The sequence below is a fragment of the Leucoraja erinacea genome, chromosome 30, assembly GCF_028641065.1.
Source record: "Leucoraja erinacea ecotype New England chromosome 30, Leri_hhj_1, whole genome shotgun sequence".
Classification (NCBI taxonomy): domain Eukaryota; kingdom Metazoa; phylum Chordata; class Chondrichthyes; order Rajiformes; family Rajidae; genus Leucoraja; species Leucoraja erinaceus.
Genome location: NC_073406.1, coordinates 15269921 through 15295020, shown reverse-complemented (window position 1 = coordinate 15295020; position 25100 = coordinate 15269921). Strand labels below are relative to the sequence as shown.

The following is a 25100-nucleotide window of genomic DNA, read 5'->3' as shown; positions in this document are numbered from 1 at the left end:
TGTGAAGTGAAGTTGAAGGAGTGGCACTCTGTTCACAAAATCATTTGATCTTCAACCCATTGGATAAATAATACACCATTGCCATTAGAGGGGTGGGGGAGAACAGTGGAAAAGAGACGAGGCAAGGTTGAGTTTGTTTTTGCAATCCTTCATCATTATTTCTGCACAACCCCTCAGTCTCTCCACCGCTGCTGTACAAGATGCACTGAGCAAGGTGAATGAGCACAAAGCTGCCGGCCCCGATGGCATCCCCGGGCGGGTGCTCAGGGCATGTGCTGGACAACTATCCCCAGTCCTCACTGACATTTTCAATCTGTCACTGGCCCAGGGTGTTGTCCCCACTTGCCTCAAGACATCAACCATTGTGCCAGTGCCCAAACAAGCAGCCACAGGGAGTCTCAACGATTTCCGCCCAGTGGCACTCACCCCTGTCATTGCTAAGTGCTTTGAGTGGCTGATCTTGGCTCACCTCAAAGCAAGCCTCCCCCCCACACTGGACCCCCATCAGTTTGCCTACCGGACCAACAGGTCTACAGAGGATGCCATATCGGCCCTGACCCACCTGGACAGCAATAACACCTACATCAGGATGCTGTTCATTGATTTCAGCTCCGCCTTTAACACTGTCATCCCCGCCAGCTTGATCACCAAACTCAGCGGACTTGGCATCTCCACCTTCCTCTGCAATTGGACACTGGATTTCCTCACCAACAGACCGCAGTCTGTTAGGGTCAACAACCTCACCTCCTCCACTATAACACTGAACACCGGCGTGCCTCAGGGCTGTGTGCTCAGCCCTCTCCTCTACTCCCTCTTCACCCATGACTGCATCCCTAAGAATGGCTCCAACGCCATCATTAAGTTTGCCGACGACACCACGGTGGTAGGACTGATCAGTGACAACGACGAGTCAGCCTACAGGGATGAGGTCCAGCACCTGACAACCTGGTGTGCCAACAATAACCTCGTCCTCAACTCCAAGAAGACGAAGGAAATTATTGTTGACTTCAGGAAGGTCAGAGGGGGCAGACATATCCCCATCCATATAAACGGGACCGAGGTGGAGCGCGTCTCCAACTGCAAATTCCTCGGGGTAAACATCTCGGAGGATCTGTCCTGGTCCCTCAACACCTCCAAGCTGATCAAAAAGGCGCAGCAGCGCCTTTACTTCCTGAGGAGGCTCAAGAAAGCTTACCTGTCCCCCCAGATCCTGACCAACTTTTACCGCTGTACTATCGAAAGCATCCTGACCACCTGCTTCACGGTATGGTACAGCAGTTGCACCGTAGCGGACAGGAAGGCACTACAACGGGTGGTGAAAACCGCGCAGTACATCATCGGTGCCCCGCTCCCTGCCATGGATGCCCTCCACCGAAAATGGTGTCTGAGACGGGCCGGGAAGATCATTAAAGACTCCCACCCCAACCATGGACTGTTTGCCCTCCTCCCATCAGGGAGGCGGTATAGGAGCCTCAGGTCTCGTACCAGTAGGATGAGGAACAGCTTCTACAATAATGCCATCACATTGCTGAACTCGGAGTCCCGCCGATAGACTTCTCCAGTCTCTCTGTCCACATTGTTTGATTATTCCGTATTTTTATTTTTATTTCTATATTGCACTATACTATGGACTGACGCTAAACTGCATTTCGTTGTACCCATACTCGTATATGTGCAATGACATTAAAGTTGAATTGAATTGAATGTGCCGTGCAGTAGGTGCTTGACTATAAATCCAAAATTACAATAAAAATGTAATAACATGCAGACATGCTGAACATTTTGCTTTTGCTTTTAATTTTACAGTTTCTTCAGGTTAGAATAGAATGCATAAGACACATGATGGACTAATCGGGTTTATTATAAGCACATATTATCAGGCAATATTCCTCTCTTGCTTGTTGTACAGTGCAAGCAAGTTTTTATTACATCATGCTAAACATGATTTCATGTAACAAAGTACATTCTTGGGCTATGCCATTTTAAGATTTATATTTTAATCATGATATGGCAACTATATTATTCTGGTATTAAATTGTATTGAATTGAAGATATGCCTCCAATATAGGAAAATCATATGTGAAACAGCACAGCACACGAGTTATTATGATCATTTATGTATTATTGACACGCACTCAAAAACTCATGTTCTAGAAGCAGAATAAGACCATTCGTCCCATCATGTCTACTCTGCCATTCAATCATAGCTGATCTATCTTTCCCTCTCAATTCCATTCTCCTGCCTTCGCCCCAAAACTCCCGACACCTTTACTAATCAAAAATCTGTCAATCTCCGCAGTAAAAATATCCATTAACTTGGCCTCCACAGAGTAACCATAAAACTCATGTTCGGCTCCCTCTCTGATTTTGTCTCCGTCTGTCTCTCTGTCTCTGTCTCTGTCTCTCTTTATCTCTCTCCATCTCTCTCTGCCTTTGTATCTTTCTCTCCTTTCTGAGAAAAGTAGCTTTTGTTTTTGAGATTGGTCTGCCTTTACCATAAAGACTAAATAAATTAAATCCACCATATCGGTTGTCCAGTTTCAAGGCTGGATAAATATAATGACAAGACTTCTAGCTTTTCTCGAGCTCTGGAAAATCATCCCTATCCCTATCCTGTAAAACTTCCAATGATTGAGATGGTCCACACTTCGGGTTGTTTTGAAACAAACTAGACATGGTGTCCTTGGTAATTAATGATTGGTGTGAGAATATTTTGTTTGCAAAGAGAAATCCCTCCTATACTCCTATCCCAGTCTTACATTCCAAATAACTAAACTGACCTTGTTCTGAACATTGGCTCAGTCACATTTATGCAGCAATCCTGCTCTTGGTAGTCTTTTCGAATCCCATGTTTCATTAAAGATGAAGTTATGCTGCCAAACTGGGAATTTAAATTCTTCTTACACTAGAAAAATGTAATTATATGTGTATAATTAGAAATGTAAGTAGAATGTGTAATTAAATGCTTCATTATGAAAAATCAAAAAGAAAGAAATATAAATTTAGAAAACATTGCCATGATTATCAGCTTGATGTTTAGATAATCAAGATAATTATTTCTTCAAGTATGTGGTTTCATTAACGTGTTATTTTTAGTATGGCAACTGAAAGAAAAATGTTGACAAAAGGAAGTTTTATAGTTTAGTAATATTGTAAAAAAAACTGCAAAAATGAAAGTCAAGTATATACCAGGATGCAAATGAAAGGATTATGCTTTTTTTTTCATTTTTGAAATGTGTTGGATGCATGCTTTGGCTTGCAGGCTGAGCCACTGTAAAATACATCAGCGGCTCAGTATATTACATTATGCACAGCTGGAAACTGAACTGAACTCTGTCTCATGGGCTAGAAAGGTGACTTAAGGTTGCTTTGTTGTTTGCTCTATTGTCTCAGCTTTATTACAAATAATATCCTTAAACTGGATGAAGGGGATGGTCTGGTTTGAGGGAGACTTGGTCAATACATTGACGAGTGAACCAAGCTGTTTGGTCATCAGTACCAAGTTAGATTGTGAATTTGCCTGTATTTGTTTCAGAGTATTATCAGTCAGAGTGAGACCAATTTTTATGCCTTTGACTTCAGTCATCCCGGAAATTAAAGCTTCTTGAATGCCAGTCATTCCTGTCTGCAGTGCACTCTTAATCTCTTCCATGCCTGTTTTTATAGTGCCCTGCAAGCCAGCCATGCTAGATTGAATAGAATTTTGTATATCTGCCAGCCCAACCTGCATTACATTCTGCATGTTCCCCAAGTTGGTCTGCACACTATTTTGAAATTCTGTAAGAACTTTGTTTCCTGCCTCCTGAAGCTTTAAAGATTCTTTAGGAAATGTCTGATCAATTGATTGTATCAGTGTCATTAGTGTCTTTCTTATTGTTGCCGGCTCCTGCACACGTGCAACCTTGGACTTTCCTGCGGATGTTTCTGGAGCTAACTCCCATTTCAGGAGTTTGTCTGTTTCTGATTTAGGAATAGTTTTCCTTCTCACGGTTTTGTTCACAGGTTGCAATGGATTCTGTGTACCATCTGGCTCCATAGGTTTAACATTGGCTTGAGTAAGTACAGACTGTGCTGTTGGTTTCGCTGCTTGTTGTTTGAGGTCACCTACGTTTGGTTAAAGAAAGCAGTAAAGTTAGTAATGTGCACTAAAATTATGATCGTGTTACCAATATGAATGGTATGGTTAATACAATGTTAAATTGAGGTCCTACTGAGAGAATGTAAGCAAATACATTCTAATATTTTGGAGAAAAAGAAGGGAGATATCCCAGGTTACCTGGACATTATATATTCCTCATGCAACTTCATATCATTATTAATTTAGCTTTTTCTATTTCAATTACACTTCATTGACTGTAATGCATTTTGGGATCAAAACCAATTGTATAAATGCATTTCTGTATTTATAGGTCAGAAATTACTGAAATATTGTGAAGACAATATTGTCATGCTGTTAATTTTCTTTACAGTCTGAATATTGAATATTGCAACTAATGAGGTGGGACCACTATAAACCTGTTAGAGTAGAATTGTTTCTCCAGAAAATTGCAATGAGTGAGGATGGTCGCATACAGTATGGAGGACGGCGATGGAGTGAGCCAACATCTTTATGCTCCTGGGTATGCACATATCTGACGGTCCATCCTGGGCCAAGCACATTGATGCACAAATAAATTTTACCAACACCTCTACTTCCTCAGGTTTGAGAAGATTTGGCTTGTCACTGAATACTCTATTGAACTTCTATAGGTGTACAGTACAAAGCATACTGACTGATTCTATCACGGCCTGGCACGGTAACACAAAGGTTACAAAGAAAGCAGGCTGCCAAAAATGTAAACATTGTCTAATCCACCGTCTGCACCAACTTCACGGCTGTCAATGGAATCTACAGGAAGTGCTGCTTCCAGAAGGCAGCTAATATCATCAAAGACCTGTATCACCCTGACCATGGCCTTATCTTGCTGCTACCATAGTGTAGAAGGAACAAGATGCTGAGATCTGCTACCTCCAGGTTCAAGAATAGTTTCTTCCTTTCAGCCATCAGGCTCTCAAACTACAGGGCGCAACCTTAACTCAGCAATGAAGTACAATAAACTTTTTAATAGATTGCACTATGCAGTTTGAACTATTATGGTCTAGTTACTTAGTATAACTGATATTTTATTGTTATTATTGATTATACACTTTGTGTTATTGCATTAATGTGCCTGTAAAGTTGCAGCTGGTAAGAATTTATATTGTTCTCTTCATGGTGCATATGACAATTAAACACTCTTGGCTCTTGCTGTCTTTATCCTTGTGTTGATTAATTGACAATATTTGGGATCAATATCTGTCGCAAAGCATACTTTGAAATGAACACACTAATCAGCATTAGATGTGTTGGCCATCCATCATGATGCAGATTTACTCAAGGGTAAGCTGGGCGGATGAGCAGTCCTCTTCCAGGTTTTTAGTTCATAATTAATAAGTGTAGCGGCCGACACCGACCAATATTTTCAAATAAACTATTTCTGCAGTGCACTATGTTAACTCATTAAGCTTTCATTGTGACATGTTTAGTTGACCAATATTTGGTGTAAATTTGGACATCGGAATATCTTTTCTTGCTATCCCTGAAGGCAATTTTATCATTCTGGATATTTTAATCAGGATTATAAAAACACCAAATTAGAAAAAGATAATAAGTTCAGTCTGTACACCCATTAATTGAACCTATTGTACAACGCCCGTTGTAAATGGTATCTAACACATAGAGTTAAGGGTATTTAATTTTCATATAGTCAATTGTCATATTCACCTAGATTGGAATTAAAAAAAAATTAATGTAAAGCAAGTAGAATTGAGCCTAATGATAAAATAAAATTCTTGTTGCAGCTTTACAGGCACATTAACACAAGAATACAACAAATAAATATATGATAACCAATAACACAATGTTATCATTCGGAGGAGTCTGAAGAAGGGTATCGAGCTGAAACATCGCCTATTCATGTTTTACCAGAGATGCTGCCCGACTCATTGTGTTAGTCCAGCATGTTGTGTTCTACGCAAGATACCACGATCTGCAGTTCCTTGTGCCTCCAAATGATCAGTATTACTAGGTAATATGACGTATCATGTCTGGAAACCAACTTTTTTTTAATTGGTTATGATAGTTAGATTTCTCTTTACAATTTCCTAATCCTATTGTGTTATATGTATCTAAATATCAGTATTGCTACTTAATATTGTGACTGTCATTAAACTCGATTATATGTGCCCTTCTATGTGAGTGGGTGTTAACCATTTTTCTAGAAGGACTGATGAAGGAAATGTATTCTCGTGTAATGCTTTTATGTTTCAAATGGAAAGTAATCCCTGTAAATTTGAGTCGCGCTGTTTGAGAGATGCAGGAAAACAAACAACGGTCTAGAAATGTATTTTCTTGGCTCCACATTTATAAATATCGCACAGTTGTAGTTGTGGAAACAGAGTAATTCTGGGTGACTTGTGTATTCACAAAATTTAATCAGGAAATTCTACAGGGTACAATTGTGCATATAAGAAGTTATGTATTTCGCATGCACATCAAAAGCTCACATACTTCTGCACATCTCCTTTGGAGCAGTTGCATGTGAAATTAGGTTACTTCTCTGCTTTGTGAATATTGTGGGCAATCACAGGAAACCAGGTTTTCATAATGCTCCATTCTCAGCTATGCTTTTTAAAGAGATAGCAGCACTTTGCATTTACTTTGCATCTATGGCACTGAAATGTGAATTTTGTTTAGCATAGCATAGGCAATTTGTTTTTAATTGACCTGAATTCTGCGGTGGATTTGGGCTTTCCCCTGTACATTTCTGCTAATTGGCACCAGAAGGGGTCCAGAATCTATTTGCACCAGTTCGACATGCATATCCAGTTACTGTGTGACTTGCCTGACAAATCACCAATTTAGTAACATACCTTTATCAGTTTTACTGTCATTCAAAAAATGTGTGATATATTTTGTACACATGTGGCATTTGTCCTTTGTTTTTGCCAAGCAGAAATATCCTTCTTTGCACTCACACCCAGTGTCCTGAGTTTCACTGCACTCTCGTTGAGTTTCAAGTCCCAACTCTAAAATTTAAAACACAATCAGGTTCAAATTAAATTTTCTGTCAGCCCATATCAAACATTGTATTAAAAACTGTACATTGCAAAAAACATGAAAGAACAAAAGTTTAGCTCTTAGAATTAATGGCTAGAAGAACCTGGTGTTTTTTTTGCAGCAAATTAAGAGCAGCTGGAGGAACTCAGTGGGTCAGGTAGCATCTGTGGAGGGAAATAGACAATTGGCATTTCGAGCCTACATCTAGACTGTCAGTAGAGGAGAAGTAGTCAGTGTAAGAGGTGAAGGGGAAGGGGTGCTGATAGGGGTGGGACAAGAACTAGCAAGTGATAGGTGGACACGGGTGAGAATCAGTCTGAAGAAGGGTTCCGATCCAAAACATCAGTTCCCTCCACAGATGCTGCCTGACCCGACAAGTTCCTCCGCCATCTTGTTTTTTGCTCAAGATTCGAGCATTTGCAGTTTCTTGCGTCGGAATGGTAGATTAGCAGAAAACACATGGAGGAGGGAAGGATGGGGATAGCAATAGGGGGCTGGGAGGTGATAGTTGGAGAACAAGAGGCTGCAGATTGTGGATTCTGATAGGACAAAAAGGTGTAACTGAGTGAAACACCGAAACATAAAAACAGAAAATATGTGTAGGAGGAGGCCATTTGGCCCTTCGAGCCAGCACCACCATTCAATGTGATCATGGCTGATCATCCACAATCAGTAACCTGTGCCTGCCTTCTCCCCAAATCCCTTGATTCTGCTAGCCCCTAGAGCTCTGTCTAACTCTCTTTTAAATTCATCCAGTGAATTGACCTCTACTGCCTTCTGTGGCAGAGAATTCCACAAATTCAGAACTCAGAGAATTCCACAAATTCACAACTCTCCATAAGATCCCCTCTCAGCCTTCTAAATTCCAGTAAATACAAGCCCAGTTTTTCGAATCTTTGCTCATATGACAGTCCCGCCATCCCGGGGAATAACCTTGTGAACCTACGCTGCACTGCCTCAATAGCAAGGATGTCCTTCCTCAAATTAGGAGACCAAAACTGCACACAATGTGGTCTCACCAGGGCCCTGTACAACTGTGGAAGGTCCTCTTTACTCCTAAACTCAAATCTTGTCGTTATGAAGGCCAAAATGCCATTAGCTTTATTCATTGCCTGCTGTACCTGCATGTTTTCTTTGAGTGACTGGTGTACAAGGACACCCAGGTCTCGTTGCACTTCCCTTTTTCCTAATCTGACATAATTGAGATAATAATTTGCCTCCTTGTTCTTGCCACCAAAGTCGATAACCTCACATTTATCTACATTATATTGCATCTGCCATGCATCTGCCCACTCACTCAACCTGTCCAAGTCACCCTGCATTATCATAGCATCCTCCTCACAGTTCACACTGCCACCCAGCTTTGTGTCTGCAAATTTGCTAGTGTTACTTTTAATCCCATCATCTAAATCATTAATATATATTGTAAAATGTTGCGGCCCCAGCACTGAACCTTACGGCACTCCACTCGCCACTGCCTGCCATTCTGACGGGAACCCGTTTATTCCTACTCTTTGTTTCCTATCTGCCAACCAATTCCCCATCCATATCAATACCCTTCCCCCAATACCATGTGGTCTAATTTTGCCCGCTAATCTCCTGCATTGGACCTTATCAAAGGCTTTCTGAAAGTCCAGATACACTACATCCACTGGCTCTCCTTCAACCATTTTACCTGTCACATCCTCAAAAAATTCCAGAAGATTAGTCAAGCAGGATTTCCCCTTCATAAATCCTTGCTGACTTGGACCAATCCTTTTACTGCTATCCAAATACACCGTTATTACTTCTTTCATAATTGACTCCAGCATCTTCCCCACCACCGATGTCAGGCTAACTGGTCTATCATTTCCCGTTTTCTCTCTCGCTCTTTTCTTGAAAAGTGGGATAACATTAGCTATCCTCCAATCCACAGGAACTGTTCCTGAATCTATAGAACATTGGAAAATGATCACCAATGCGTACACAATTTCTAGAGCCACCTCCTTGAGTACACGGATGTAGACCATCAGGCCCTGGGGATTTATCAGCCTTTAGTCCCATCAGTCTACCCAATACTATTTCTCGTCTAATGCAAATTTCTTCAGTTCCTCTGACTCCCTAGATTCTCTGTCCTCGAGTACATCTGGGAGATTGTTTGTGAATTCCTAAGTGAAGACAGAACCAAAGTACCTGTTCAACTCTTCTGCCATTTCCTTGTTCCCCATAATAATTTCACCTGTTTCTGCCTTCAAGGGATCCACATTTGTCTTTACTAATTTTTTTCTTTTAACATACCTAAAGAAGCTTTTACTATTCTTCTTTATATTCTTGGTCAGCTTACCCTCGTACTTCATCTTTTCACCCTGTATTGCCCTTTTTGTTACCTTCTATTGTCATTTGAAAATTTCCCAATCCTCTGGCTTGCCACTACTTTTTGCTATGTTATACACCTTTTCTTATAATTTTATTCCATCCTTAACTTCCCTTGTCAGCCACGATTGCCTCTTACTCCCCTTAGAATCTTTCTTCCTCGTTGGAATGAAATGATCCTGCATCTTCTGGATTATGCCCCAAAATTCCTGCCATTGCTGTTCCACCGTCATTCCTGCTGGGGTCCTTTTCCAGTCGACCTTGGAAAGCTGCTCCCTCGTGCCTTCATAGTCCCCTTTGTTCAACTGCAACACTGACACTTCTGATTTAACCTCCCTCTCAAATGGCAAATTAAAACTTATCATATTATGGTCACCACCTCCTCGCAGTTCGCTTACCTTGAGTTCCCTTATTACATGTGGTGGTGCCAGGAGACTGTGGATACTGGAATCTAGCAGTTTCATTCTGCTTTTTTGCTTTTTTATCACTCGGTTGCACTTGACCCACTCCCACCCAACATCGCTTTCTACTGGACACTTCTCTCTACTTTTTCAATTTATAGGAAGGGTCCCAACCCAAAACATGGACTTCTCATGTCACTCGACAGATACTAGAACTTGTTACCGGAGGAAGTGATGCAATTAGAAACAATTACTACTTTTGAGAGACATTTAGATAGGCACTTGAATAGTCAAAGCATGGAAGTATATGGTCCTGAACTTCTACCGCTGCACCATCGAGAGCATCCTTACCAACTGCATCACGGTATGGTATGGCAACTGCTCTGTCTCCGACCGGAAGGCATTGCAGAGGGTGGTGAAAATTGCCCAACGCATCACCGGTTCCTCGCTCCCCTCCATTGAGTCTGTCCAAAGCAAGCGCTGTCTGCGGAGGGCACTCAGCATCGCCAAGGACTGCTCTCACCCCAATCATGGACTGTTTACCCTCCTACCATCCGGGAGGCGCTACAGGTCTCTCCGTTGCCGAACCAGCAGGTCGAGGAACAGCTTCTTTCCGGCGGCTGTCACTCTACTCAACAACGTACCTCGGTGACTGCCAATCACCCACCCCCCCCCCCCCCCCCGGACACTTATTATTATTTATTCAAATCGTTTGCTATGTCGCTCTTCAATGGAGATGCTAAATGCATTTCGTTGTCTCTGTACTGTACACTGACAATGACAATTAAAATTGAATCTGAATCTGATCTAATGCAGACAAATGTTATTAATATAGATGGGCAATAAGGTCAGCATGCATGCGATGGGCCAAATGGGCTGTTTCTGTGCTGTAGAACCCTATACACTAATTTCATACAATTGTAAACAACAAAATTTAACAGTAACTTGATTTCTGCGTGTTGAACATGCCAAGCTAAATCTACATATTCTCTGCCATCCCATTGCCGTCTATAAAACATTCAGCTATATGATCGTTAAAATTTTCTAAAACATGCAAAGTAGTTGAGGAATAAACTTTAAAGACTGGATGAATAATTTATTTTATTCAAATAGATATTCCTTCGAACCGTCGGACAGAACTTTTGTGGGAATGCATTTGAATTAAAACATGATAAAAGAATTGTTAATGAATATTTACCTGCATCACAATATTTACACTTCATGCATTTTTCTAAACCATTTGAACGATCCATGTAAGTTCCATGAGTACAGGAAATGCACATAGTCTCTAATGTGGCAGTGCAGTGTTTTAAGACACGTGTACCTGTAATGAAAAGAAGAAGAAAAATGCTGGCGCATTACTTGAAAGACTCAGTAAGTCAGACAACATCTGTGGAGAAATATTCATTTGATGCCACTGCAAAAATTAAATCTATATCAACTCTAAATATGCTGCTTGACCATCTAAGCATTTATAGCATTTTCTATTGTTTCTTTAAACTTCCAGCAGTTAGCATTTTATAATAGCCTTACTTGGTCTGATTTAGTGTTGCAGTGTTGTGGCATTCTTTAAACCAGGACTTTTCATCATTCTACCTTATTGTTTTCAAAGCACCCATATTGAAATGCTAATCTGTGCAAAAACACTACTTTAGCTAAAGCTTGAAAGGGGAAATATGTAATTAAATTGTATTAGAAAAACTATAGCTTATCCACTTTTTAAACAGCTTAAGAGTAAGAAGTTTGCAGTGCAACATTCATTTGCAAAGGTTGTCACTTACCTGGCTGACACATGGAGCAACACAGGTCTTGAAAATTATATTCATCTGAGCCACAGCTTGTCACCAGTTGCAAGTTAAAAATCAATAATAGAATGCAACAAACCTAAATAGAAAGAAGAATAGTTTAACAAAAACACTCTCACAGCCCTCCCACACTCATGGCCCTGAAGTGGAGGGGTGATCATAAAGGGGTGTATTAAATCATGGGGCGAATGGATAGGGTGAATACATAGTCTTTTTTCACAAGGTAGTGGAATCATGAACTGGAAGGCAAAGGTTTGAGAAGGGAAAAATTTAATAGGAAACTGAAGGATAATCTTTTCATGCAGAGGGAACGAGCTGCCAGAGGAAGTAGTTGAGATTAGTACATTGACATCATTTAAAATACATTGTAGGAGCCATTAATGCTTAGGTTAGTTACTGTTAGTATTTCTGGACCTTTTTCCTAGCTTGTGGGTTGGATTATATACGTAGATGGGCATGTCTACATTTGTGGAGGCTAGCACAGACTCATAGATTGGAAGTATTTTAGTTTTAGTTTTTTAGTTTAGTTTTAATTTTTAGTAGAGGGATGGTGAGGACAACAGTTTTTTACCACGTCCACGTTCATGTTCGCAAGACGCCACATGGAATAAACAGTAAGAACGAAAAGTTATGAATTATTTATTTGTTTTGTATTTCTTCAATTAAAGACCAATTAATCAAGAAGTAACGAATGGAAGATTTGTTTTTGCTATCGACGAGTTTTCAGAATCAAGGATAACCGACCGATAATGTTAAATGTCCGCCGAGCTTCACAGCCATGTATCTCTGGCTTAATAAAAGTTGTCTGCCTTCTGTCTCCACTCCTTCTCCCCCCTTCTTACCCCCCCCCCTCTTTTAAAGGACTTACCGTACACTGTGCTTCAGCCGTCTTAATTACAGCGCCAACCTTCTGTTCATCGTGGTGTGTGTCTGTATCACCTTGGCTTTGCTCAGACAGCGCTCCCCCCGCTGGCCCTATCCCCCACCTTTGCGATGTGTTTGTGTGTGTGTGTGTGCTCCACTCTGACAGTCGCTGTTCCAGTTGCCGTTGTTTCAGGCGACTGCCGGCAACTTGACAGTCGTCGGTAGACACCTGAAAAATCCCCAAAGTGGGACAGGCCCATAAGTGGAACAAATTGCAACTCAGTCAGAATTGGATGGTATGTGAACAAACCTCTTCAGATTCATATACTCACAAGGGTGAGGAATAGTCTGGGGAACAAAGTTTGTGACCCTGTCGCACTTAGGCGATTTTTTTGGGCGACTATAGACGACTGCCGTTAAAAATTTTCGGCGACAGTGTGACAATATTTGCTGTCGTAGGTTGTCGTAGGTGAATTCCATTAAAACTAGTCTCTGGCAGTCGCCTAGGGGTCAACAACCATGTTCTGCATAGGGGCCGGGATGTATGTCTGTGTGCGGATGGCGGGCCACATCTATCACGTGTACACATGGATTCCGCCTCCATCCCGCCCCCGCATGGCAAGCATCAAATCCCGTGTTCACATAGATCCCGCCCATTCGAGGACGCCACCCGGGGGAACCGGCCCCTAGTTACGGGCAAAGATGGTTACGGGCGCTCATGAACATGGTGCACCTACTCTGTCCTGAAGGTGGTTTCTCAAATACTCATACTCACTCATCCCTGGCCTATTGACAACCCAATCCCGACAGTGTGTTTACGAAATAACTGCAGATGCTGGAAAAGACGGTAGACAAAAAAGCTGGAGAAACTTAGCGGGTGAGGCGGTATCTATGGAGTGATGTAATAGGCGACGTTTTGGGTCGAGACCCTTCTTCAGACTGGTCTCAGAGCAGCGTCAGCGGATGATTTCAGGTTACGGGCCACATTCGACCCGGGGGCCATAGGTTGCCGACCCCTGGCCTAAAGAGTCACCTAAGTGGGACAGGACCAAGGAGGGTAGAAAGAGGAACCAAATGATCAGCAAAAAGGTTTGTAGGATCAGGAGTTGCTGAGTCCCTAAGACATTAGGCAAAGAAGGAAGTTCAGGGCAGGGCTGTGAGGAACATTGGAAAAGGTTAGGCTCAGTATCAAGGGAAGGGAAGCAGCAGAGTAGATGGCTTTAAGGTATGTGATAAAGACCATGAGCTCCTGACATTTGTTATTGGAATGAAAGCGTAGTTGGAGGATAGTGCACAGTGGGACAATTTAGCATCAGTAGTAAATATTAAATGATGGCAGAATTCTTTACATTTTTACATATAACTGACAGTCATTGTGTTGACATTTCAGATTTAAAACTAGTTGCCAATTATGTTCCTTAACAATTTTTGTTCAATGTGGGTTAGTATCCAGAAACAACATACCATAACTGTCCACATTGTCTGGCTGAAGAAAGGGAAGAGGAGCTTGCTAAATACAGGATGCTGATTTATGATGCAAATTTTTTTATGTACAGCAATCAGTGGACCTATGTTTGTGTGCTGACCTTGTAGAGTTTGACTTAGCCCAAAATTATTCCTTTTGGATTTTATTGCGTTGTACATTTCCACTCATCAAATAACAATTTGCCACTGTTACTTTATCAAAAGAAGACTGCGTAAAGCTGGACTGTAGAAAGAAATTCCTGCATTTATTCAGCACCTTCCACAATCTCAAGGCATCTGAAAGTACTTTAAGTTATAATCAAGTAAGAGTGGTCTAGTTACTGAAGTAAAGTTGTACATACGGTAGTCAATGTTGACATGTCAACTCCAAGAAGCTCACCCTAGTTCTCCGACTAGTTTCACGGTACTGATTAATTTTACTGATTATATGCCTCCTTGTCACCATTCAGTTAACAATGAACCATTCTACATTTCCTTAACGTCTGCTTTGATATGTTGTTCCACACCTTACCCCTTCATATCTCTAGACTCCCTCTCCCCTGACTCTCAGTCTGAAGAAGGGTCTTGACTTGAAACGTCATTCCAGAAATGCTGCATGTCCCACTGAGTTACTCCAGCATTTTGTGTCTATCTAAGAAGCCAGAGTTGCACCACACAGAAAGAGGGTCTTTGGCCCACTAAGTCCACAACAATTGATGATAATTTAGGTTAATATTAAACTTTGTTATGAAAACTACAGCTAAAATGGTCAGTAAAATTAATTTGTCAAATGTACATTCAAACCATTGAGATAGAAATAGCAATAATGCCTGGTGGCAGTAATACAATAATAATGTGCAAGCACGCAGAGAAGATTAGTTTAACCTGGCATCATGCTCATTATGGACATTATGTGCTGAAGGGCCTGTTCCTGTGCTGTACATTTCTATGTTAAAAGAGCTTTGGACAATCACTAGTTATGGATGGTGCTAAAATGCCAGCTGTTTTGTTTCTTAGCCCCTCCCCCTCTTGTGCTCACTAAATATGCTATTAATGTAAAGGGCTTTTTGCATATTAGCTCTGTCAACCTAAAAAATATTTACAGCAATTGTAAATTTGTTGAACAAGCATGATGGAAGAGTTGTAAAATATATTGCATAAGATGTAAAAGATTTTAAGTTGAGCAATATTCAAATTATGTTAGAATCATGGTAAACTTGAGACTCAGAGGAATCCATCATGTGGACATCTCTTTTAGCCCATAATGTCTTGGTCGTTCAAAAAAAACTCCCCAATCTTATCCCATTTTCCAACACTACGTTTGCAGCTTTAAGTACACATCCAGTACTGCTTGAATCTGAGGAGGCCCTCTGTCTCTAAAGCCTTTTAAGGAGGTGAATGTTATATGCTATTTTCAGTGAAATATGTTTTCCTCGACCCACTTCTAATCCTTTAACAATTCTCAGCCCTTGGTTTATGACCCCCTCTGCTTAGGGAAGTGGGTCTTCTCTATTCACCATATCTAAGCCCCTCGTCATTTTCTATAGCTTAATTAAGTTTCCCTTCAGCTATTCTATAGAAAGCAACACTTGCTTATCAAACAACCCAAAGTGCTGGAGTTACTTCAGACTGAAGAAAATTCTCAACAAGAAACATCACCTGTCTATTCCTTCCACAGATGCTGCCTTACCCACTGAGTTACTCCAGCACTTTGTGTTTTGCTCACAATTCCAGCATCTGCGGTTCCTTGTGCCTCTATTTTCTTATCCAATCTTTCCCCATAGCTACAACTTTACAGACCCAGCATGATTTTTGTAACTTTCCTCCAGTGAAATTGCATTTCTCCTGTAATATGGTGACCAGGATTTTATGCACACTTCCGAACTCTTATATTCTTTGTTTAAGAAGGAACTGCAGATACTGTAAAATCGAAAGTACACGGTAAAAAATAAAGCTCACGGAGCACAAACCCTCCAGTCGGGTACCACAGTCCCTTAGCTGTAGCCCCTCGTTCCTTGGCGGCGAAGGATAATGGGGTAAAAACGTCTGTTCGGGTCCTTGTAGAAACCCCCTCTTCAGACCCTTCTTCTTAAGAATATTCTTTGTTTAAGAAGGAACTGCAGATGCTGGAAAATCGAAGGTACACAAAAATGCTGGAGAAACTCAGCGGGTGCAGCAGCATCTATGGAGCGAAGGAAATAGGCAACGTTTCGGGCCGAAACCCTTCTTCAGACCCTTCTTCTTATATTCTTTGCTTTGACTGACAAAGCAAAACATCCCATGTACCATTTTAACTATCTTATTGTGTTGTCCTGTTATCTGGGGATCTGTAGGGAACCTTCCATTGCCTTCTCCATCACTTCCCTGCAATATATTCCATTTGCCATTTTTCTGCCTTCCTGCATTTCTAAAGCATTCCACTTTATCACCATCTGTAGTTAAACAAATCCTTTCCATTTAAAGAAATGATTAGATTTCTTTCTGTGTATGCAAGGAATAGGCATGAAGTTATGAAACTGTAGATATAACAATTGAATCTTTAACCATTTAAGAGGTTGATTGAAAATTTCACAATCATGCAGCGGCAGAGATGTTCCATAAATCCGTATAAATCAGACTGCATAAGTGAAATGACAAATTCTGAGCATGTCAAAGAGATGCGTGTAATATAATTAGAAGAATGAACTGAAATTAGAAAAGGGCAGAGGTTTTGGGAAGGAAGCAGAATATATGACAACAGGACTGTAACTGAAAAAGCCAATCAGTCCTCACTATACTGCAACTTGCATCTCCATTTCAGCATCTTGATCAAAGCTGCTACTGAGTTCTACTATCAGAATGGTGAGGGATTGTTACCTGATCTAGGCAGAGTTACACGACATGGGATGTTCTTAATACTTAGCCAGGAGAAAGTTGCCTGACAAGTCATCCAAATATAATGGCATTTCTTAATTTAATTTAAATATTTAATTTTAACAATGATACATAGACCGATTCAAATCATAGTACTGCTGCAATTACAGTCAGGAAAGTAATGAAACAAACTGTTGAGGTTTACTGCACCAAAGAACTCACCTCAGGATATCCCATCTTTCACGTGTGTGCCAGGAACCCAGGCGTCAGTTCAAACTCCAAGCTAAAATGCAATTATTAAAATTATATTGCACTCCACCTCGTTGAATATTGGACGCAGATTGTTAGTGCTTCACTTGAAATGAGAGTTGCAGCTTTTAGTAGCAAATTTCATCTTCCTCATTTTCAGTTCAGAGCTCTAGGTCAGTGCCTTTGCTGACTTGTAGTTCTCTTGTGTTGGAAATTACGTTTCTTCTGAAAAGTTAAATTTAGGACATTCTTGAACTCCTTTGTTATTATGTTACAGTCAGTATTCACGAACTGCATGTCATTGAGAAAGCTTTTTACAGATAGGTTGGATCGAAAAATGGGTTGGCACGAGTAGACAGAGGGTGATGGGAGAGGGTTTTTGTGATTGAATGTCTGCCGAGTGGGATTAGTGAATGATTTGGTTGTGGATGTAGGGGGCATAATCAATAAGATTGGTGGAGTTGGTGATACAGGGTAGTCAGGCTATATGTTGATAGCTAATTAGATATATGAGCCTTGAAATGGCAGAAGGAGTCTAATCCGAATAAGTGTGGGGTGATGCATTTTGGAAGTACATAGGTTAAGGCACACTCCATGCAAGGTATGTTCCTGTGGAGTTATGAGAGACAGCCGGATCTTGAAGAACAAGACACTTGAAGGTAGCAGCATGGTTAGATAACATGATTATAAAGCATATGGGATATTGACAGAAGTAAATAAGTTATCCTAACTTTATAAATTGACAATCTTTACAAGGGTGTTACTGGTGAGGCCTCCATTTAACTTCCATACCTACTTGTCCTTGACAAGATAATCATTCACCTTCTTCTTGAATCAGTGCAGTCGTTTGTGATGAAGATACTCATTGGGTAGTGAGGTTGGGTAGGGAGTGTACAGAGTCTTTCCCATTCACTTTTAAGTGAATACTCAAAGGAAGAAAATTTGAAAGGCTATGGATTCAAATTCAAATTCACTTTTGAAAACATCTTATCAAAGTGTGGAACCCAGAAATATATACAATATTAAAACTGTGGCCAAACCTCTGCTTCACTAATGGTTGGCATGGAGTTCCAGGAGTTGAATCCAACCATGTTGATGTACAGACAATGCATGTCTAATGAATCACAGCAATGTAGGATGGTGTGCGACTGGTAGCAGAGTATGAAGAAGGTGGGTTTTCCATTTGCCTCCTTCTGGGAAGCAGAAGAGGCCGTATTGAGGTTATGGGCATGTGAGATGCTTTTAAGGGAGCCTTGGTTGGTTGCTGCAGTAAACACCATATAGATGATGCTGATTGCTGCCACGGTGCTCAGTGCTTGCGATAGTGTATAATTATTTTATAAATTAAACTACGCCAAGTCCTACTCAATAATTGTACATGTTAACCTACTTTACTTTCATCGATTGAAGTTTATTATGAACTAACGTTTTTGATTCCAAATCTCTCCCCACTTTATCGTATTCATTGATCACAGTGGGAATCAGAAATTTTCACAGTTATATGTAGGAAGGAACTACAGATGCTGGTTTAAACTGAAGATAGACAATGCTGGAGTAAGTCAGCGGCACAGACAACATCTCTGGAGAGAAGGAATGGGTGACATTTCACATCGAGACTGGGTCAGGTCAGATCTGAAGAAGGGTCGTGACTCGAAACAACACCCATTCCTTGTTCACAGTTAGATAGGTTCAACATGATGTTACACACTTCCTGGATACTTTCCAAGAGTAACGAGAAGCAGAAAGACTAATTTCAACTATTCTAATCCCTGGATGAAATAAGGTTTTACAATAAACACAAAGACAACATCGTTATGAATAGGAATATTCCCCAAGATGTAAAATCTATTCAAATAATTTCCATTTTAGCACAAATATTATTATCATTGTTCTACAACCAGTCAAGAGTGTTTTATTGTACCGACAAAGGAACAATGAAATTATTATGTTGCAGAATAACAGGCCTGTAAATACAATCCTCATAAATAATACATGATAAAAAAAACATAATTAATGATCTCAATAATAGTGCAAAAACACCCAAAGTCCTTAGTGCAACTGAAGGCAGTCCAAGTGATTTTGTAGTGTTAGAGGTTGTTTAGTTCAAGAATCTGATGATTGTTGGGCAGAAACTATTCTTGAAACCGGTGGTCATGGTTTTCAGACTTCTATACCTTCTTCCCGATGGTTGGCATGAAATTAGAATGTGGCCAGGTTGGTGTAGTTCTTTGACGATGCTGGCTGTCTTTTAGAAGTAATGCCTCCTATAATTCCCTTCCATGGTGGGGAGATCAGTACCCATGATGGACTGGGTGGCATCCGTCGGGACAGGATATAGGCGGTTATAACTCCAAGACATCAATGGGATGCAAAATTCTACTGGACAGTGACTACTAGTACTTTCTAATAGTTCAAAAATAATTATTGTTGATAAAATTACCACATTCCCAATAAGATTACAAACAAAATGTCCCCAGACCTGTTAAATGCAGAATAGAACTCAGTGTTTTAACAAGAACCAGCATGTCCTTATTGGCATTAGCCAGCCTTGGTTTTTGCAACAATGTTCTTTGCTTGACAGCCACCAGTCATAAATTAAATATGAGAATAATACTCATTTAAATAAAGAACTTACAATAAAACTATCCATTGCAAAGGCCAGGGTTCATTTCTGTTCATTGAAAACAGGTTCTGTAATTTGGTTTTAATTTGCTCATAGTTTGGAAGAGAAGAAGCGAAAATTACTTGAAAATGTTGATGTGTTTGTCATATAGAAACGTGGGCAGTGTGTGAGGCTGGGTCAACAAGCAGAATGTTGATTGCTTCATGCCATCCTTTTCCTGCAGACATCAACGTCCAGGATGGAATCAAGACCTAATGTGATAATATCTGACCCCGAGTGCAGCTTCTGCACTTGAAATGTGAATATGGAATTACATTGTACTTCTTTACCTTAAGCAAAAGGACAGACTTTTAAACAAAGACTTACTAGTCAGTAAGTTTCCCAAACTTTCTTAGAGCACGTAGAACTGCAGAAAAAGTCAAGGAGACGAATTCACAAGTGGAATTAAATATTTAATGTCTGCCTCCTGCTTAATCCCACTCCACTGTGTTCATTTAATGAAATTGCAGCAAAACTACCTGAAATATGGAGCAAAAGTACTTCTTGCATTTGGGTCAGGGCGTCAGTGTGTGGGCAGTGGGATAATCATCCCTCTTTAGCTCACTGAGCGAGTTAGGAGATTCGGTTTCACTCTATGCAGCCACTGTGATCTAGCCCTCATCATCGTTACCATTGCCCAAATCCACGTCTTTATTAGACTTCATATTTTCTCATTGTCTTATCCTTCAACTGAATAGAGATTCATTCTAAGGTTATGTTTAGTGCAGGACTCAAGATAGGTTAAGGTTAAGGTTTGGAGCAGCATTTCTAAATACCTCACCAAAGGTAATTATCAGAATGAAGCACTTTATCTTTTAAAACCCATTAACTTTAGCTGGAGTGCCATGAATGTCCAGGTGTTTTGTAACCACATAATGATCAATTAAGTCTACTTTTATTTTATTAAACTTTACACTGTGCTATTTTTTCATTATCTTTCTGTAGGTTTCAAACATCTGATGCACATGAACAGGTATGGCAGCAAAGAAAAACAAGGTGGCCTGCAGTGAGGCAGCTATTTTGGGATGGACTGTTTTGAGGGCGAAGGGCTGCTGGTAGATTAAAGAGCGAGCTTTGGTGAAGAGTGGGCTTCGGTTAGGAAGACGAGCAGCATTTATGTAAGTCGAAGTAAGATTTTTCCTTTTCCTTAAGTTTGCTCTTTGTTAAAGGGACTTCAAAGGTGCGGACAGCTCCTGTGAGATGTGGAAGATCAGGTGACAGTCAACTCTCCCTGACAACTATGTCTGCAGGAAGTGTGTCTACCACTCCTCTCAGTCTAGATGGATTGGTTAGACCGGCAGTTGTACTCACAGAGGAGCGTACAGGAGGCAGAGAGTGAGACAGACAGGAGTTTCAGAGCCGTGGTTATGCCAAATGTTGAATCAGTTAGACGATTGACCATCAGAAGGGCCAGGCAAGTAGTGCAAGCCTCTCCTGTGGTTGTTCCTCAATCAGAATATATATATCATTTTGTATCCTGTTGGCTAGATGGTTTCTCAGGAACAGCCAGAACAACCAGCACGACCGGTTCTACGTGTTGGTTGACGTAATAAGGAAATGTCTGGGCGATCAATAGTTAGAGGGGACTCCATCGTCATTGGTGCAGATATAAGCCTTGCATTGGCCATGCACTAGAGTTCACGATGCTGTATAGCTTTCCTGATTCCAGGGGGAAAGGGCAGGGAGTGGGGAGGGCCGATCGGGAAGGTGAGATTTCAGCATCCATAGATGTGAGCTCGCAGCATCCATAAAACGAGCATACAGCGCTGGTGGAGGGAGCACACAATGTCATTGGAGTGCTGTGTTGGAGGAGAGAGAGAGAACATACAGTGCCTAAAGGGAGAGCACACACAGTGCTGGTGGTCAGGGCGTCCATGGCAACTAGATGGAGTGCGCAGTGTCAGTGGAGAGAGAGAGAGAGCACACAGTCACCGAGGAGAGATTGCACGCTGTGCAGAGGATAGAGCGCAAGAAGCGTCCAATGCCGGAGGAGAGCGAGCACAAAGCGCCAGAGGAGAGGGAACACGTAAAGCCAGAGGAGAGAGCACACACTGACTGTGCCAGAAGAGAAAGCATACACAGTGGAGGGAGTGTACAGTGCTGAAGCAGAGAGTGCACAGCGCCAGAGGAGAGGGTGTATGCTTTGGTGGAGGAGAGAATGCACCCAGTGCTTAAGAAAGAGCGCACATTGTTGGAGGAGAGAAGGTACACAGTGTCGGAGAGACTATACTGCACGGTGGAGTGTGCACACAGCACTGGAGGAGAGGTAGCACACAGTGCTGGAACAGAATGGTGCACACTCCAACAGGGGATTAGCTGTAAGATTAATAGGGCTGTTTTATCAAATGATTTTAACGTCCCGGATATTGACTGGGAGTGTTATAGTGCTAAGGGCTTGCACGAGCTGGAATGTGTTAATTGTGTCCAGGAAAGTTTTCCAAAGCAATTTGTAGATGGCCTTCCTGTAGAAGGGATAACACTGTTCCTCCTATTGAGGGATATAGCGCTGGAGTAGAGAGCACGCCGCTCCTGAGGGGAGAGAGAGCACAGCGCTAGAAGATGGAGCGCACAATGCAGAATGAGAGAGCACACATTGTGTTGGCGCAGGGAGCACACAACGCCAATGGATAGCGCGCACGCAGTTGTTGGATGAGAGTGTTCACACCTTGCCGGAGGAGACAGCACACATTATCTGTGGATGGAGCGTATGTCGTCGGTAGAGGGAGCGCACAGCACTGGTAGAGTGCCAGCCTTTGTGGAGGGAGCACACGCACATCCAAAAGAGAGCGGGCGCATTGTGATACTGCCCCTTCCATTGGATGCCACTCTGATCCCCTTCACTGCCTGACAGTTGCCTGAGAGGCTAATTCCCGGCATCATTGGTAACAGTAGGTCCATTATGCCAAACTTCATTAGTTCACACCTTGTAAAACCCAGGCAGTCCAGCCAGAGGAGAGAAGGAAGAAGGTGAGAGACAAAACATGAAAGAAAGAAGGAAGAAAGAAAGAAGAGAGAGGAATGGATAGGAAGTGGGATGCCTCCCTGCTAGCTATGTTCTTCTGTCGCATGTTTGAGCAAGACTGAGCCACTGGGACAAACTCAAGAGTGGGTTGGTGGCACGAAGCCCGAGACAACCATCGCCTCTACTGAGAGACCGCAGAACATCCGTGCAATCTCTCTTCACCCGAGTGCTGGTGACGAGAGCGCGTACAGTACTGGAGGGGAGTAGTCACAGTGGAGGGGAGAGCGCGTACCCACTGCTGGCGGAGAGAACGCACTCACTCTGTGTTGGCGGAGAGTACACACACAGCTCCGGAAGAGAGAGCACACGGTGCCCTAGACGAGAGTGCACAGCGTCAGTGGAGAGGGAACGGTCGTGACCCGAGGTGTTGGAGGACAAAGAGCACGTGGCTTCGGGCGGAGGAGGGAACTGAGCCACGGTCCAAGCAAAGATCTTATAGCGACAGTTTGTGTGGGTCAGATTCATAAATCTGTCAGTTCAAACTTCTTGTCAAGAACAAAATTTGATTCTGGTAATTGTCTTTTTTAATGTTTTTTAAATCATTTCTTTTTAAATGGCTCACAAACAGTGTTTGAGTTGATTTTGTAGTAACCGGAACCGACCCGACTCGCAGGGTGATTGACAGGGGGGGACTTTTTGTGCGTGATTATAGGGTTAGATTCATAATTCTGTTAGTTCATAATTCTGTTGATTCTTGTTAAGGAATAAAATGTTTATAAACACACATACATGAAAATTATATAAATGTATATAACAAGCAAAGATCTTATAGCGAAGCTTCGCTATAAGATCTTTGGGTCCAAGGACCGGCCTGGTTCACCCGCCGAGGGCTGAGGACGCGCCCGCTGCAGACCGAGGACTCGTCCGCTGCAGATGGAGGAGTCGCCCGGGTTGCCCAGGAATTGCCACGGTCCTGGAACTGCCCTGAAGCCCCCGTTCGCTCGCCGCGGATCGAAGACCCATGCCGCTGAAGGGTGCAAGGAGTCGGACAGACGGCCAGTGAGCAGACTGGCGACGGGAGGAAGCGCACTGCATCGATGGTGGACTGGGCTGTTGGAGGCCCCACAAGGCTGGGACTCAGCTGGATCGGGTGCTGCTCCAACAGGCCGAGTGCATGGACTGGGCCCAAGTGAATGATATTTTGTCCAAAACTTTATTTAATTTATCAAATTTGTCAGATTATGTTACAGTAGACACATTGTTACAGGTCATAAAGGTCAACATGCTTCATCTTGTTCAAGTCCAGACATTGTATGACATCAGCATGTCTCACTCCACTGAGAAAACGGAACTGACATTTACATTCCAACACACTTTCCAATGTAGACATTGTCCTTGCAGAAAGCCGCAGTTTCTGGTCTTGCGGTGCGACTGGAAAGTTTGGTACTCTACCATTATAACTCAGCTCATAACGGTGGTGAGATTCCTACTGCACGAAGGCTCTGAGGGGAAGGACCTTTCCCACGGTCTTAGATTGTTTGAGTGACCTAATAATGAGGCATTCTACCAAGTGACTATCAGTAGGATTCACCAAAGATAGACACAAGATGCTGGAGTAACTCAGCGGGACAGGCAGCATCTCTGGAGAAAAGGAATGGGTGATGTTTCGGTTCAAGACCGTTCCACAGACCCGAAACATCACCCATCCTTTCTCTCCAGGGATGCTGCCTGTCCCGCTGAGTTACTCCAGCATTTTGTGTCTATCTTCGATTTAAACCAGCATCTGCAGTTCCTTCCTACTCAGTAGGATTCACCACGTCTTGAGGACATCCCACACAGACCATTGCCCGATGAACTTGTTCCACAAATGGTAGATCTTTTACACATTTCTGGTTCCACATATTCCCTCTGTTTCCGCACACCTTATAAAACTGGTCTATATCATCTCTTCCTTCTGCCAAATGTATAATTTCTCTCCATGAAACTTCATCTGCCACTTGCGTGCCTATTCCATCCAGCCTTGCCCCTTTGATCCATCATCCTCTTCATGGTTTACCAGACTTCCATCTGCAAACTTAGAAACTTTACCCTACATACCTTAACTAACTAATTACTATATATCAAAGTTGTAGTGCTAGAACAAACATTTGGGGAACACCAGATAATTGTGTACCATGACCCTCTGATGTTGAACCACCATTTTTTAACCCATGTTGCCAACAAACACTTCATTCCACACTTCATTCCACAAGTTTGAGCAAGACTGAGCCACTGGGACAAACTCAAGAGTGGGTTGGTGGCACGAAGCCCGAGACAACCATCGCCTCTACTGAGAGACCGCAGAACATCC

The 25100-nt window shown here is 42.0% G+C and overlaps 1 protein-coding gene across 1 annotated transcript; it reads right to left on the bottom strand.

The window, feature by feature from the left end:
• Positions 1–3358: 3358 nt before the first annotated feature.
• On the bottom strand, positions 3359–18402 carry LOC129711406 (tumor necrosis factor receptor superfamily member 11B-like). The gene is made up of 5 exons (XM_055659015.1): positions 17100–18402; positions 11673–11775; positions 11090–11215; positions 6952–7107; positions 3359–4104 (listed from the first exon to the last, which is right to left on the bottom strand). Exons 1-5 carry the CDS (start codon positions 17112–17114, stop codon positions 3359–3361), a joined length of 1146 nt encoding a protein of 381 aa, XP_055514990.1. The 5' UTR covers positions 17115–18402.
• Positions 18403–25100: the final 6698 nt, after the last annotated feature.

Coding starts and splice junctions, on each gene's coding strand:
- LOC129711406 (XM_055659015.1), bottom strand. Junction 11,216..11,672: donor TTGCTCCATGTGTCAGCCAG/GTAAGTGACAAC, acceptor TTTTCATTACAG/GTACACGTGTCTTAAAACAC. Junction 4,105..6,951: donor TGACAGTAAAACTGATAAAG/GTATGTTACTAA, acceptor AACCAAACGTAG/GTGACCTCAAACAACAAGCA.